The 16,631-nt window shown below is 48.5% G+C and overlaps 1 protein-coding gene and 1 long non-coding RNA gene across 7 annotated transcripts in view; one reads left to right on the top strand and one right to left on the bottom strand.

The window, feature by feature from the left end:
* STX8 (syntaxin 8) overlaps positions 1–16,631 on the top strand; it is a 101,693-nt gene that overhangs the window by 52,259 nt on the left and 32,803 nt on the right. For all 6 annotated transcript variants that reach the window (XR_010825956.1, XR_010825955.1, XR_010825957.1 and 3 more), the window contains one exon: positions 12,949–13,050. Coding sequence is in view for 3 of the 6 variants with exons in the window: in XM_066980328.1 (XP_066836429.1) it covers positions 12,949–13,050 (102 nt within the window). In the remaining 3 variants the exon portion in view is untranslated. The remainder of the gene's footprint in view (positions 1–12,948; positions 13,051–16,631) is intronic.
* On the bottom strand, positions 11,863–16,354 carry LOC106046719 (uncharacterized). Its single transcript, XR_010825958.1, has 3 exons — positions 16,220–16,354; positions 15,057–15,193; positions 11,863–11,959 (listed from the first exon to the last, which is right to left on the bottom strand). It is a non-coding gene; the product is annotated as an uncharacterized lncRNA (long non-coding RNA).

The raw sequence follows: 16,631 nt of genomic DNA, 5'->3' as shown, positions 1-16,631 counted from the left end.
ATCTGAAGTCTTAAAATACTGCTGTTAGCAGCGAGGTTGAACTTCAAAACCTGGAGACTTGAAAGTGTGTCATCTTTGGCCAGGTCGCTGGTGCCGTGTTGGCTTTTGGTACACCTGTTTCTGCACATATCAAATGCTTCATGAGCTTTCAAAAATGTCAGATAATCAAATTATTCATCTTTGCACAAATAGTGCAGGTAAAGTAATGGTTGTGACGGTTCCTGCTGAAACGGGGAGTGCAGCTTTGTAGCAATGGGTGGAGAGCCGGGAGCGCTCCCTTGGAAACGACACGCATTTCCTCAGTATTAATTGATAAAGATTGTAGCTCATGCTGATTGTGCTGCCTCTGTCTTTCTGATTTGACAAACTGACCCATCCACGATTTTATGAGGGGACCTCTAAATAGGATTATCCTTGTTTTCGGGGTTCTTCCTACGTGGAGGAAGGTCCAGGTGGTGCAAGACGACTGTAGCGGCTGTTCACCATCATCCACGCTGCAGGGTGAAGGGTCTGACCAGAGTACAGGGAATCTCTAAAGCATGAGTGAATTGGAGAAGGGTAGAATACTGGTGTTTAGTGTCCAAAACATTTTTTTTAGAGAGAAACATAATGGCCTCAGCCAGGCCATTGAATCCAGTCCTTTGTGCTCATGAAGATTTGTACAATGCATCTATCAATTAATATCCTTTTGGGTTTCACAATTACTTGGGTTGGAAATGATGCAGCAAGTGTTCATTGTCCTTTGAAAGAAAAGATGAAAACATCTATAACTTTCTCCCAGCCCATATGGAAAGATCAGACATTAGGAGCCTGTACTACCAGATGTCTTAAAACTGAACTCCTAGCCTCACAAGTCAAAAAGGGCAGATCTTATAGGGCAGGTCTTTCTCAAGCTGCCTTGAGAAATATAATGAGGTTAAGAGCAGAGCTTTGCATTGTGATTTATTAAAACTGGGGCTGCAAAGTAAAAAGCTTGTTGTTTTTTGCTGGGAGATGAACAGTCTGATCGGTGCTCTCTTCTGATCGGATTTAGGAGGCCTCTCTAGACCGGGGATTTTGCAAGTAGGAAAGGCACGTTTCGTATGTTCAGCTGGTATTTGTTCTTGTCAGAGAAATCTCTGCCTTTTCGCCATGTTATGGAACAACAGTTGAGTACAAGTGTGTTAAGAAATGGCTGTAACAAATGACAAAAATGGCTTACAATTTTTCTTAATTTTTCACACCTTTTCTAGTATCAGTGCTTTTTCTAAATTATTTCAAAAGTGAGATGTTGTAAGTTAAGTAATTAGAAATAATGACTTAAAGAACAAACACAGATCTAAGAGTTATTTTTTTTTTGCCCTCTGTGTATTCATTCTCCTCTCCTCCCCCCACTCCTCCCCCCTCTTTTTTTTTTTGGAAACAAAGAAGTTTGGCGAGAGAAAAAGCTATTTGTTGTGTGAACTCCACTGCTGCTGCAGTAAGGTGGTGTGCTGACTTGTTCCCATACATTTGGAGTGATCAAACAGTAAGCTTCTACAAACACTTGCAGAAGTAGTACAATAAGCATTAGTAATCTCTTCAGTTTGATAAACCACGTATTTGTGTAGCTTGATAAAGTGGAGGCTTAAGGTTTCCTTCCTGCGCTGGAGTTCGTCACACAGGAATTCAGAACTCGTGCATCGAGATCAAAACAGTATTTAGCCACGGTCTTCTGAAGTGTCTTACAGCCACGCTGCTTAGTGGCACTAAACCCTCTGCTTTGTACAGCTTTTGCCAATTAATCACTCTTGGTCCTTCCAACAAATGAACTGCAGAAAGGAGAAAATCATAGAGGAACAGAGCAGCTGTATAAGGGCTCCCTCTGTATCACAGCCTTTCCTTGCTCTGCAAAAATCCATGGGCACGGAGCCACGCTAAACAGTAAGTGTTCAGCCACATCTGCAGAAAATCCATGGGAGGGCATGTGGAAAGTTGGCACAACTTTTGGTGGAAGGAAGTGGGAAGAAAGAAAATCATTAGCTAAGGCTAACCAGGATTCAGAGACTTGAGGTCGTCTTATCTGTGGAAGTTCTTCTTCCACCCTTCTTGTTGTTTTAACCACTTCTCTGAGTAATCTGAGCTTTTTCCATGACTGCAGACTTGGGATAGAGTTTTTTTGAGCCATCAATTCAAGAAACGTTTTTCCTTGCTTTTGGTCTGTTCCAGGCTGTGGGGCAGGGGACTGAGGAGGTAGGATGCGAATATCGCAGCAGCAGCAGAGGACTGCCTTCACTGCAGCTCATCCGAGCCTGGTACTTGCTCAGCACTGAACGTGTTGTTAGATGATGTATTCCTCTTGCTAATTTAGTCAATTCACCATTGATTCCAGTAGAGCTTGATGAAGTATGTCAGCTGGAGATTAGTCCCAGGTGTCTGGGTTGACCTTAGCTTTATCAGCTGCTTTCAATACTGTGACCATGAAGCACTTGCAAGTTTTCTGGTTCCTCCCATGATTGATAGACCAATTCTAAAGTGTCTTTCCTCCTTGTTTGTGATCCAAGAGGATAATGCCATGCAGCTGTCCGCAGCATGATGCTCTTGTGGTGAATAGTGTGATGCTCTGTTGGCTTGTTACCAACCTGAACGTCTATTAAAATGGCAGTTGTGTTTTGCAGGCTTGACATCTCGCTAATCCACAGTTCTGTATCTTCTTTGAATATCTTGAGCGGAATTGAACAAGTTTCTTAATGCTGAGGTGAGATGGAGTTATTTTAGATGAGGTTTAACTGCTGACCTGTAGCAGTTAGCAGGGTTATGTGTTGTTTTGAGTGTGGTTTTGGGGAGGTTTCGTGGAGTTCTTGTCTGCCCAAGGTGCATAAGGGACAGACTGGTGAAGAAAACCTTTCCACCCACTTTCTTGGCCTTTCCTGGTGTTTTCCCAGCAAGCTGTCGCTATTTGATCTCCTTCATCGCTTGAGTATCGGCGTGCTGAAGGGCATCTTCCTCAGGGCTGTACATGAAGATCACTTGAAAGATGGTGTGAAATCCTATCCCCGTCTGAGGCTGATGGAAGCCTTCCCAGGAGCCGAGGCCGGGACCTGACCAGTGGATTTTTTTAAAACTAAATTTTGTGTCTGCTGCTGCATGGCCCTGGGGCTGTGCAGAGAGAGGTTGCTGACGAGGAGCTGCGATTGAGCCTTCTTGAAGCAAACACCAAAGCAGTCTTCCTTTGTCGGGTGAGGGTGTAGGGCCGGCCACGAGCTGTGGTGTGACCGTGCCCCTCACGTTAAGGAATTCCCTGAGTGTGACAGGGTGCTGGGCTGTGTTCATAAATTGAATGGAAGTGGAAGGAAGGAAAGGAACGCTCTGCTTAAGCCTGAATCACCAAAGTCAGCATCACATCAGCACATTGAGCTATATTCCCTTTCTGCTCCTCAAATTGCAGTTCCTGTAATCTATTTTTGGTCTCTGGCTTTGTAGAAGACCGCTGGTCGTTTTTTCCAGTCTTCCTTAATCTGCTTCAAAACTGAGAGCACTTCATGACCACTTGTTAAAGAATTCTCAATTTTGGGGACTGTGGCAGCCATGAAGTGTTTCACTAACTTTTAAGCTTTTTAATGTGAAAAATGTGGGACATTCTAGTGGGTTGGAAATTGCGCTGTGCTTCAGGGATGGCTCACTCCTGCTTTTTGGACGGAGCTTTCTTTAATTCGAGCAGGAACAACTTTATGCATCCTGCAAAGTCTGCTTGATGTGTCGGGAGGGCCGGAGCCCGAATGGGGGCCTGCTCGCACCTGAGGTGACGCCGCTGAAGCGCGCCGAGAGCCCGGTGTTGGTCGGGGCGTGCTGGCTTCGGAGCAGGGTGATGCCGCTCGGCCCCGCTCGCAGCGACGCCGAACAATTTCGTGATTTTTCTCCCCCTCCAGGGACAAAATGACACGAGCCATTTATAATCGTTGCTTTAAATCGCGTTGGAGCTGGGGCTGTCTCGTAGGCAGGTTTTGAGAAATGAGTTTCTTTCGAAGGTGCTTGGGAAACTTGTGCGGGGACTCCCAAGTGGCGAGGCCTTTGTCCGCGAGGCAGGAGCCGGCCCCAGGGTTATCCATCAGCGTGCTGGAGCATCATTCACAGCTCGACTTCATCAAAGAGACGTTCCCAGCCACGTCTCGCTGGCCAGCCGAGGGGTCGTTCAGTCGTGATGTATTGTTCGGCTGACGGCTGGCATGCAAGCGGGGGGGGATTTATGGGGAGCGCCTCGTGTGAGTGACGGCCTGGTGGGCAGCGCCCCTCCCTGGGACGTAGCCCCGGCCACTTGCCTCTCCCCCGAGGCCGGGGAAGTGCATTACGTGGGGCTTTATCTCAGGGAAGAAAGGTGTGTTAGGATGGCCACGATCCACGTGGATGAAATACTTTGTCTCACCATTTTATTTTCATTTTTTTTCAGTGGGACCAAGGCCTGGCTTGTTGGTACATGCAAGGGTTGTGGTTTTATAGCGGCCCTGTGTGGGCTTTCTGTTATTCCTTCCTTATTGTGACGGGTCAGTGGTTTGAGGGGAGCATAGAAATAATAATTGTCGAGTGAAGCTTAATGTGACAACAGCTGCGTAGAGTATAACTTCAGTAATTCTTTTTCTGTGAGATGTGTGAAATGAACTGGAAACCTAAGGTGGCGGTGTTGGGTGGGACAGGGAATTGCTACACCTCCTGCCGTAGTGCACATGCAGAAACCGAGGTGTGTTGGTAATTAAAGCTGTTGATATCTGTGGAAAAGTGTTGCGATAGTATATGGACTTGGAAAAATAGCGGAGTTACCTAAAGCAAGCAGAGGTGGCTATTACGAAGAATGGCTGAATGCAGTGCTTTAAAAATCAGATGTTGGTTACACGGAAAACAAACAAACACGGAGTCTGAATTAGCTTCTGTCCTTTCATTTTCTGCTGCAAGTTTACAGAAAACAAACCTGTCACAATAGGAAGTGTTTTGACTGGCAGCCTTTTGTTATGTGAATATAAGCCGGCTTCCGATGTTTTTCTGCTTCGGGCCTTCCTAGAGCTGTAGAATTTATGCCTGTTGTTTTATCTGTTAGCAGTCTTTCTTCCTCCTCAAAGTTAAGCCTGTAGAAAAATAGTTTAATGACATTGTTCCTGTAACCTATAACTTGAAGATCCTGCTGGAAGTTTTGATAGTATGGCCTGCAAATCTTCACCTTGAAGCTGGAGTACTCAGACTTCAGATTTGAATAAAAATAAAAGATGATTACAAAAAAAATGAGCCAGTGTACGCTGTGGGCTCGGTCTGCCACCGTACCCAACAGAGTGCCACGGGTGTATGGCAGCATCTACCTCAGCGAATGCTGCACGCTGGAGTCAGCCTGTTATAACCCCTACAAGAGGGGGTTTTGATATTAATGTCCATTTGATGACTAGTAACTGTGCTGGTCTGCTTTAAACACGGAAAACAAAACCAGAGGTAACTTGCTGGGAGCAGAGAGGAGGAACGAATAACCTGGCTTTACGTTCAAATACTTCTAGTGAAGGAGACTTATCTCCTTCCAGATAACTGGAAAAGGATACTCAAAATACTATATCATATATATATGGTTATTGCCTGCCTTATATCACTCTGAGTTCTCAACACATCTGGACTGAGAGTAGTTCCAGTAACATTAAAGCGTACTATTTTGGTTGGCACACTGACGCTGTGGTATATGCCAATTAGTAATGGCTCTTGGAAACAGGCTGCTCTAAAACTCTCCCCGAACTATTCCCTAGAGAAATTATTCAATTAAGTACAACTAAAATTAATGTCCATGGGTTTTGTTCGAATAAAGCAAAATAAGCAGCTGGAAAAGGGAAAACTTCTCAGTGTGTGCTTTTAGAATAACAGCTCTAATAACCGTGTTTGCTGGAATCAATACTGCTGTTTATTTTCTCAGCGCTGCTCTTTGCGAAAAATCCAGGGAGTGCTTCTGCAGCCGATGGCCTGGGACCGTTCCTGGTCGCTAAGATGTATTTTCAAATCACCACCTGCTTTTGAGAGGACGAAGCGCTGCGTTTCGCATGGGAGTATCGAAGTTGGACGCAGATACGTCCTTACACACTCGGGGTTGGACGAGCGAGTGCTCGGCAGTGCCGTCCCGTGCTGCCTGCAGGGCGGTGTCTGCTGGAAGCGGTGGTCCCAGACACGTCCTCCGCTGGAGGCCGGAGCACTGGCCTGCTTTGGGGGAGCAGGGGGGGCTGCTGCTGGCTGTGCCAGGGCGGAGAGCAGTCCCACAGCCCCCGGCTGCCCTTGGCCGGCAGAGCCGTCGCTGGCCCGCGGCAGGGGAAGCAGCGGGAGGCAGCCTCCCCTCCTGCCTCCCTGTGGGGCGAGGCAGGCAGGGACACGCGGTTCGTCGTACGGCACGTCCCGCATGGGAGGCCAGCAGGGTTCTCCTGGCCTGGCTGGCCCCAAGCACCATCAAAGCCCTGCGAATTAGCAGAGCCGAAGAGAACTGAAATATGAAGAGGAACAAGTTGGTTTGCCCCCCCCGGGAGAAGTTAGTATTTTGGGGTTTAATGCTTGTATGAAGTCCTGCCAAAGCAGAGAGTCAGTGTCCTCAATTAAATTTGGGAAGGTGGAGGAAGGCATCTCGGTCTTTGCTTGGAATGCAGACCTCGTTGTGGTATGAAGCATCGGTGTCCTGGTGTACAGAGCAGCACGGAGCTTGGACCGGCACGAGCACTGCTGGCATTTTGGGTGTCACCTTGGAGCTGAGCAGAAAAGCAGCCCGTGACCGTGCAGGGCTGCACACATCAGAGACTGCAAAGAGCAGGCACGGTTCGCAGAGATGGAGAGAAATTAAGATTCTTGGCTCTGTGTTTTTCTCTGTTTTTCTCTTTTCACTTGGCTCTGTGTTTTTCAGTGTGTTTTTCTTTTTTTGCTCTGCCTTGCTGTTAGAGCTGGCACATCGTGTGAAGGTGTTTAGGTTTCTGATGTACTTACATTAGTTGCAATCTTCACTTCATACCACTGGCATTTTGAAGAGCGCTTTCTTACTAACATGTAATTATGGGGTTTGGACATATAAAGGTTGGCATTTGATCTATGATTCATTTCTTTGGTATCTTGCTCTTCTCCTGAGGCACCAGAGACCTGAAGGAGGGAGGGAAAGCCTGCTTGGCTTCTCCACTGAATTCCAGCCTTATTGTATTTTTTTTTTTTTTTTGCGTAGCATAAAATGTTATGGCTCTTGGTTCTCTATATGTTTTTCTTAAGGCTGACTGCAGTCTTCCATGACTCACAGTGGGATATGCCGTGGAGATGCATTACTCATCGATAAATACTATCGAGTGATCTGTGCATTGAAATCCACCAAAAATAAAAGCTTTTGGAAGGCAACGTTTGGTCAGCCATGCTGTTCTGCAAAGCTGAGACCAAACCTCCGTTTCCCTCTGCCTGTGCTGTTTCTTATGGCCTTTGTCACTTGGCTTCTGGGTTTTGTACTCCACAAACAGCGAGCGTGACGTGAAGATGGAGGTGCCTAAACCAAGTGAGACTTTTTACATGTTATAAATAAAATCAGTTAGTGTAAAGTCATGTATGAAGGCAGAGCTCTGGCTGCAAAAGAGCCTGCTTCTCCTTGGAGCAGGAGATGTTTTTCCTTCCTAGGGACTCCTTGTGCGGGTAAGGATGATGGAAAAAAATCCTGTGCTTCAGAAAGAGGGCGCGGGGCATGGGCAGTGACAGGGAGATGGGCGCGATGCCACATCCTTATCCTGCTCCTGGGCGGAGGAGGAGCAGGGGGGCACCCATGGTGTCACCCTGTGTCACCTCGAGGCTGGGATCTTGAGAGTTACGCCGTCTCGTGAGCACGCAGCGTTCATGAGTGTGCCATAACACCAGCATCGCTCGCTGCCGCTCACTCCCTGTGGAGGAAGGCCCAAAATGAATTTCGTCTTTTGTGTGGCCTAGTGGCTGGGCAGGCTGGAAGTGGGGCTTTCGCCCTCTGGAAACGCTTGGTCTCCTTGTTTTGTTGCAAAAACCACACATTTCATTTGCGAGATGAAAGCTGTTTCTGTAGTAAAAGCCGATCCGAACACAGTGCTGTGGCACAGAAGGTGCCGTAAAGCAGGCGGCCGCCCTGAGGGCCCACGCACGCGGGGCGCCCCGCAGTGCCCTGCTTTTGTCGTCTGTCCTGCCGTGCTCCAGCTGAAGCTGTTCCTTGGGACGTTTCTGACCAGCTGTAGAAAGACTTGATGGCTGAGCTGACACAGAAGACGGGGCTGCCAGAGAAGTCAGGTTTCGGCCCCCTCGGAAGGCTTGCTAAATGTCAGCAGAGAGGCCGGGCTATGGGAAAGGCAGATGGCGGTCGTGGCGGAGGGCCTGCTGTCGGGCTACGCTGCCTGACAGGAGGGCAGGCAGGTCCCGGGCCTAGAGCTCGCGGCCTTTCTGAGGAGGAGGAGAGGAGAAAAGCACGCGGATCCTGTTGGACACAGCAGACTGCTCCGGCACCTGGCGTGGGTTCAGCCCAGCGTTTGCTCTCGCATCCTGTGCGAGCCCGCAGCGCAAGAGAGCAGATGTAGCGTGATGTATATCCATTTCCCTCCGAGATGACTTATGGCTGTAACGTGTGGGATTCCCATCTCACGGGAGGCTCTGAAATTATCCATGCCCTGGCTGGAGGGAAGCAGAACCAGCTTTTCAGAGACAGCATCAATTTTTTAAGAATTAAAATACGCTTCTGATTCTCATTGCAGCAGCAAACGCTTCGAAGAAAAAGAGATAAAGGAGCTTTTTTTCTAGAAATATCTAGGATTACGTGTAGTTTCTTCTGCTCACTTTGTCATCTGTATTCTGTAGGTGTCCTTTACGTAAATCTGTGTTTTCCTAGCTATTGGCAGATGGGATTTTAAAGGTGTATCTGAAGGTACCCTTTCATTCCATGGAAGGTTTTTCCACTACGGCAGTCTCTTTTATCACAGATGTACACATAGCTGGACCTCAGAAACCAGTAGCAGCAAAATGTGGTGCTAGTGTGAGTTGTAATGCAGGCATTGCATTCAGGAGATTACAGAGATCAGCTTTCTCTACCTTTAATTTGTCACTTCTAATTGCAGAGCTGAGCATGATAAAACAAAGTGGAAAGTGTGTCAGATCAGCATTCAGACCAGTTGCTTCACTTCGTTTTCCATTTCAATAAAACTTTGAAAAGAAAGATTCAAAACATATGTGCCTGCCTCTCGGAATAGTCTTGTGTTGATTTGGATCAATCAGGGGTTTCTCGATCCTTTAGAACTTGACTTTCGGCTTTAACGGTGCTTGAACTTGCTGTGACCAGAGAAGCAATGCAGTGAGCAGATGGCAAAGAAATAAATTCATCTGCATCTTCATTTGTGGCTGTGATGCGGTGACAATTCAGATCCAATTACGTGACTTTTATATTTGTTTTTATGGGCAAAGCTATATTTCAAGTTTAATGCAAAATATTTTAAAAAAATCTTTGGCTTTTTTTTTTTTTTTTTTAATTGTTAGTAGAATAAACTTCTCCTACCTTTGCTCACACTTTGTCCAGCAGCACTGGAGCAGGGCTGCTGGTCCCCATTTCCCCCACCTCGCCCAGCCTGGGTCCATGTTCCAGCCTGGCTGCCCTGCCTTGCTACAAAGCATGCGTCGCCTACAATCAAAACCCTCTGTCGTGGCTTTTTAGCCGAAAAAGGCCAAAATTACAGCATGCGACCTACTCTGTTTTTGTTTGTTTGTTTGTTGTTTTTTTATCAGCTGCTTTCCTGGCAGTTTTCTTGCCGTGCGTGGCTTCACTTGGTGCTGTGCCATGGGGTTTGTCTTTGTCTTTGGGGTCCTGTGCTGCTGAAGGAGGACCTGGACTCCGTTCGTGCGAATGGTTTACGTGTGGTTGGGAGGGCAGTGCTGCAGAAACGTCCTTTGTAAGGTCATTTGGGCACTCAGCCTGCTTTCCTGTGCCCTCGCAAAGGCAAGCCCCCTCTCTGCCTTTTTTGCTTTTCTGTCCATTTTTTAAAGTTCTTTAGCAACCAGGTAGGTGGGAGGCAATAGAAGAATTTTCATCCCAAAGGTAATTGCAAGCTTGAACTGCACAGGGGGCTGTAGGGGGGTCGTGCCAGAGGAGGCGATGCTCAGGAGCCTGCTGATAGCTGCGCAGGCTTTTCAGCGCCTGTCCGACACTGCCGGCTGCGGGGCTTTCTCCGGCAGCAGCTCTGCCTGCCTGAGAAATCTGTTACCACCTTTCAACTCCTGCCTTAGGCAGTGTGCTTTTTCCTCCGCTTTATGGCGGGGAGAAATTCTTTAATTCACGTGGTGGCTGCAGACAGCCCCTGCTGCTGGGGAGGGTGTGGGTACCGAGGAGTGCCCCCACCGGCTGCCCCCTGCATCAGAAACGTGTCGTGCTGGATGGGGCACGGCTTGGGCAGGGGGCTGGAGGGAGAGGCTCCGGGCACGGTCCCCGTTGTAGTGCCTCGGGCGCTGGAATGATGGCAGAAAATATTCCTGCCTACATTTGTTCTCATTTAGCTACAGCTTGTTCACCAGGATGTTTTTCAAGGAGGGTCTGGTCAGTGTTGGCAAAGGAAAGTCTCTTATTTCCCAAGCGTGCTTATCGCTTTGTCCTTGACAACGATGGGAACTTTCGGCACTTTTTTTTTCATTTAGAGGCAAACAGGAGAGATCCTGCCTTTGCAGGCGGCACTGTGCTGGTTTTCCTGCGTGCTGAATCACACAGGACAGATAAAGTTTCCCCAAAGTGTTGTTGTCCTTGCAGATGTCGGACTTGGGAAGGTTGGGTGGGAGGTGGAGGAGAATTAATATCTGAGCTATGAACTGAATGAGTCTCGCGCTTCAAATAAAATACCTCCAGTCACGGGGAAACGCGTTTTTGTGCAGGGTGAACAACGAAATCTCGACTGGTAAGAACAGCTTCGCAAATCTGGAGAGTTTGCATCTGGAACAGAGCAGTGCTGGTGTGGTGAGGTTGCTTCATCACAGCGGTGGCTTAGATCTGTAGGATAAAGCTGAGGCTGCACGCAGCAGTGGTTGATGTTTGCCCTCTGGCCTCCTTCGTGTGAATACTTCGAATGCTAGCTTAGGCTGAGGGGCATGAATCAGTAGCTCATATTTGGGAACGATGTGTATTTTCAAAGTCTTAGATGGTGCTATCATTTTCTGCAGCGACTCACTGGAGATGGTGCAGTGCTTGTGCAGCAGACTGGAAAAACGTGCGCTAGAAGGATGATGCTCTTAACTCTCCACGAGGGTAAAACCTCCTTGCTGCGTGTGCCTGTGAAACTTGCCTCTGCCTTCAGAACTTTGATTTTTTTGTTTTGTTACCCCTTGTACGATCAAATCTCCGTGTCTTTTCTCTGTATCTTGAGCAATACTTGTTACTTGGTAAGACTGGAGGGTGCACCATGCATAACTAAAACCATTTGCTGCATGAAGATGAATCGCAGAGGAAGCGGCTCCCTTTCAAGCACTGGTGTAAAACTGATGGCGGGCACAGGTGTGCAGCTGCGAGCACACCTCGAGGAGCTGCCAGAGCTAATGCCCAACATCAGCACTACGTTGTATTTGCCTCCCTTGCAGACACAAGGTCTGCTCTGAGTGTTGCTGGCAGTTTTGGAAGTGCAAAGGATGTCCCCGTTAGTGCCATTGCCTTGCTCCTAGCAGAGAGACTTGGAAAATCTGGTTTGAAGGAATACGATCGAAACAATAAAGGCTATCAATAAACACCCTGTCCTGCTGCTGGGACTTGTTGTCTTTACCTCTCGGCCAGCCTGTATACAGGGTTATGATGCTTGAAAATGATCAGAAAATTAGTATACCTTGCTATTTGAATGTTAGGCACACTAACGTTTTCTTTTGCTTACAGTCAGTTAAATGTGGAGGTTTCAGCAGTGCTGCAGCAGTGATGCGGTGCTGGGGGCTGCTTGTGTACAACCGAGCTGAGAGCTCGGCACCCGCCAGCTGGCAGGGCTCTTGTCCCAGGCCTGATCTGAAAAGACAGACGAGATTTATTAAGACAGTGATCAATAGCAGGGAAAGTGCTAGGAGTGTAACCAGAGGAAGACATTTTGCAATAGCATTCGGTTTTTGGCTGCTGTCCTCCTCCTGATTTATCATGCACAGAAAAATCATTCCTACCTGCAGAGTAGAAAGCAACTCAAACGTAGCGTATTCCTGCACCGTCTGCATATTTCAACAAAATTTAAGCGTAACAGTCGGCAAGAAGGAAATTTGGTGCCCAAATGTGGCTTTCAATGTTAAGTGTTACAAAACCCCAACCCAACGACCAGTCTTGGTTTAAGCCTTTTACCTGGTCTGATTTCCGTGACAAAAATTGCTAGTTGCATGAGGCTGAGGGTGGGTTGGCTTGAAGTTTCCTTTTCTCCTCTATTAAAAATGGATGTAGGGGAAATTTTGCTCACTTTCCTTTTCCCTAAGGATCATCTGGGCTGCAAGCAGAGCTGCCATTTGTACATCACAGTAATTGAAACAATGTGAGGCTTTCACCGTATCCTCCCATATCACTCGATCGGGTCCGTACCGAGTACTCTCAAAAGCATTTACGAAGATAGTGATTCTGAATTTGTTTTAATGACTGCATAACAGCCAAGTGAACTCTGAGTGTTGAGATGCTCTCTTCCAGGGACTGAAATTTCACATTTCCTATAGTATGTGCATTAATTCTTACTTGGGCTATTGTTTTGCGGCTTCCGTCGCACTACGCTCGGTGGCTCCTTAGGCTGGTGCTGCAGTCTGGGGCTGTTCCTTTTCTCCTTAGAGCAGAGCAGTGCACTGAATCCCAAGTCAGAGTCTCTTGGACCTTACAGTGCTTTCCTCAGCGCTGTGGAGCACTGGTGTGTCTCGCTGGAAGACAGCGGGGTGCAGCTGGTTTCCATTTCGGAGCCTCCAGCAGCAGCGTGCTTGCTGAGCAGCGATGCTGAGGGCTCGGAGATTAATGCCGTGTTTCTCTTTCCCCAGAGATCATCGACGACCTCACTAACCTGGTGGAAAACACAGACGACAAGCTTCGCAATCAAACGCGGCACGTGAAGATGGTGGACAAAAAGTCAACTTCCTGTGGTAGGAAATGAGTCCAAATCCTGCGCTGTTATTAAATGCCTAGAAACTCGCTGAGTGCTCCGAGGCTGTGTGCACTGTGCCTCCCCCCAGCAAAGATTGCTGCTAAAGAGGCAAAACGCACCTCTCCGACCCCAAATGTACTTCAGCGATGTTGCAGGCTTAACTTCCTGCGCTTGCCGTGTTAACCTCCTTAAGCCAATGAATGTCCTTAAGCCATTTGACTCCAGTATTGCACAATACCCTGATTGGAAATTGCAGAGCTGTATGAAATTAATGTGGTACATGTTAATTAGGTTTAAAAAACTTGCTAGCTACCAGCTCTCAAGAAACGGTCACAATGGGGAGTGGTGCCGCAGGGGCATTTCTGGCGGTGTCCTGCAGGAATGCGTTCCCGACCGAGTGGTTTTCAGAGCCTGCCAGACATGAAATCCTCGCTGGTGACGCTGAGCTAGCGAAGCTGCGCTAGGCTCCTTTTCCTTTAGCCAAGGCAAGGCTGTACCTCTTGCGCCAGGTTTTGTGTAGGGGATGCGGAGCTGGGGGTTTGGTGCGGGGAGGATGCTGCGGGCGGTGGCAGGAGATTTATGTTTGTCTCGGGGGGATGAGTGGTGCTGAGGAGTGGCCGTGGGAGGATGTCAGTGCGAGATGGTGTTAGTGAGACAGTTCTGGAAATACCACGTCCCCCTCCGGTGTCCGTGGTTCGTTTCTGGCGAACAAGAGGGCTCATTACTAGAGTAATTTATGCTCTGTAGAAGTTTGACTCGTAGTCAGAAGTGAGAGAATTTTGGCTTACGCAGTGCAGTAAAGAGGAGGACGAGAGCTTCCCGATTCTGGGTGAAGCAAAGCGGGCTGGTGGGAGCTTGTAGTCCCTGGCAGGGCGATCTCGGGGCTGGCAGCGAAAGCCCCCAGCAGTGGGCTGTTTGTCAAGCACTGGGAGATATTTGAGGGATTAATTTGGTTCCCCATAAGTGGTAATTTTTTGAAAGTCTGATGCAAATTGATGAAAATCTGTGGCCTTTTCTTATAGCGGACTTGTCAGAGGCATTTGTCTCTGATTTCTCATACACCAACTACAGGCAGAATTAACGATGTGGCTGCAGCGTTCGTGACTGATGATTTTAGGTCTTTAACGCTGACACAAGCTCGATTTAATTTACAAATAATCGCACTCGAATTGTGTCGAGTACCCCTGTGCAGCCCCTCAAATTCTGTGGCTTCGCTTTCCACACAAGCACCGGGTGCGAGAAGCGAAATGCCCGCGCGGGGCCAGCACTGAAACCGATGGCAGACAAGAGGTTGTCTGCGGGGAACAGCTTCTCGCTTGTTAGGTATTTCTTCCCCTTTCTAGCTTCTTAATGCAAATGCAGAACCCAGACAATGCTGCTAGATAATGAGCCTGTCTCTTTAACTCTAAAGCCGAGCTGGCAGTGCTGGGGAATTTGAGAGGAGGAGGAGGATGGGAGAGGCGAAGGCTGGGAGGATCCCAGGCTGGATGCCTTGGGGGTGACCTCTCTCACCCTTTCCACATTGAAAAACATTTTTCTTTAAGGGGTGGTGAGAAGCGCTGCCTCTTCGTGCCTTATTCCGTCTGCTCCAATAGGTCTTCCTGTGTTTGCATAACAATTTGGGTATATGTAAACACTGTATTGCCTCAGATAGCTATTTTACTCTGCCTAATCATGAGTTTTAGAACAATAATGCTGGAAGAGACAGGCTTTAATGGCATTCTTCCCATCCCTTTTCCACCCTTACTCCTGGCACTGAAAATCGCTGGTATATGAAGACCAGAAAACCCTCCTGTATGTACGGTTATTCCCTGAACAAAGCCAAGCAGCAGGAAAACTGGCACCTGCTAGGTGACTTCTCCAAGGGCTTTTTTCCCCCGCTCTAACATTTCGTTTAAATTGATCACACCTTCGATAACTGGGGGTGTGAAGCAGCGTAGGGTGCTCCGTGTCCCCCCGTGTCCCCCTCCTGTCCCCGTCCCTCGCGGTCGTGGCGGTGCCCACCTGGACGCGGTGCCTGCGCCGCTGCCCGAGCTGAAGCCCCGACGAACGCCTCGGTGTTCGCCTGACGGTGGATGTGCTGCAGCATCTGGACGCGGGTACCAGCAGAGCCCTCTGGCACGAACAGTGGAATAATCACCCTTTTACGAGCAAGAATGTAACACATTAATGGGTGGGTCTTTGTTAGCAGCCAGTATAATAACAAAATCAAAGTATTGCTGATGAAATCCAACTTTAATCAATGTTTCAACGTCTTGCTCTCATGCAAACAGCGTGTCAGGCTCTGGGGGCCCTTTGCAGTGACGGCGTGACTTCCAGCGGGCCCTGGCTGCCTCTGCCCGGTGCGGGGAGGAGGCCCGGGAACAACCTGGCGCTGCCCCGGGCCCTACGCACTTCTGGTGGAAGTTTTCAGGTTGTTTCGGGTGTGTTCTTGCATTCGCAGCTTATTTTCGGCGACATTTCTCTTGCTGCCTCTGAGCTGTTGACAATACCCCCCCCCCGACTCCGCCAGTTGGAGCACATCTCCCTTGGTGGCCCCGGCAGCCCCGCGCTGATGGCAGTGCGAGCTCCCATGGATTGCAGCGGAAGAATGGTCAGGGCATGGATTCAGCCGGCTGCATTTATGAAATTATTGCTGAAAATCATCAGCCATCTGCGAGCAAATGCTTGCACGCTGCCTGGCATTCTTTGGTTTCTTCTCAGCGTCTGCTGGGCACCGCGGAGCGTTGTTAGGACATATATGTTTATTCGATCTCAGAAACTCGCATTTAGCTTTCACCAGAATGTGCGCACAAACCATTAATCAAACGTTAGGCTGCCTTTAACAAATTTGCTACAGGAATGCCTGTGTGTGCAACCCGGCCGTTGCAGTTTCACCACGGGCCCTTGGGTTTGTGTCTGACTGTCCCCGCACTCTCCCAGTTTGCATACCTTTAGGGTTTTTTTGTGCAGAACAGTGCTCGTTAATCATTTCTCACCAACATTTTTATTAGAAACTAACTCTCAGAATGTACTCTTCAGAACCGAATTTAAAAATAAACAAATACAAGTATAATAACAAACAAATGAAAGTGTAATTAAAGTTAAGATGCTGGCGGAAAAACAAATTTGCCTCAAACAAGCCCTTGATCCAAAACAACCTGATTATATGGCAGTTGCCACCTTGCCTTAATGATGCAACACTCCTGAATGCTTCAGTAATTTGTTTTTCCTGGGTAGAGATAGCCTCACTGTGATCTCACCCATTCTACTTCCTAGGATGAAAAAAAAAATGTCTGGAGGAAAATGACTGCCCTAAAGCGTGCTGTCGTCTGCTTCCTGCAGCCCGTGGCTTGGGTTGCACAGCACGGATCCCGTCTGGTTTTTGAGCCTCCCTGGCCTGGGTGGCTCCTACGCTGGCATCCTTGGCACGGGTGCTGCAGGTTTGGTGCCCAGGTGGACGTGGGGCTCAGAGCCGGCCAGCTCCAGCCTTTCCCCTTTGCTCATGGTCCTCAGACTCCAGCGGTTAAGCACGACGCAAGCATTGGTAGTGCTTGCGGGGTCTGCACCACTCCGCCAGTCTTCCTCCCTGCCGGTGGG

The sequence above is a fragment of the Anser cygnoides genome, chromosome 19 (assembly GCF_040182565.1).
Source record: "Anser cygnoides isolate HZ-2024a breed goose chromosome 19, Taihu_goose_T2T_genome, whole genome shotgun sequence".
NCBI lineage: Eukaryota > Metazoa > Chordata > Aves > Anseriformes > Anatidae > Anser > Anser cygnoides.
This window is presented reverse-complemented; position numbering and strand designations above follow the sequence as displayed.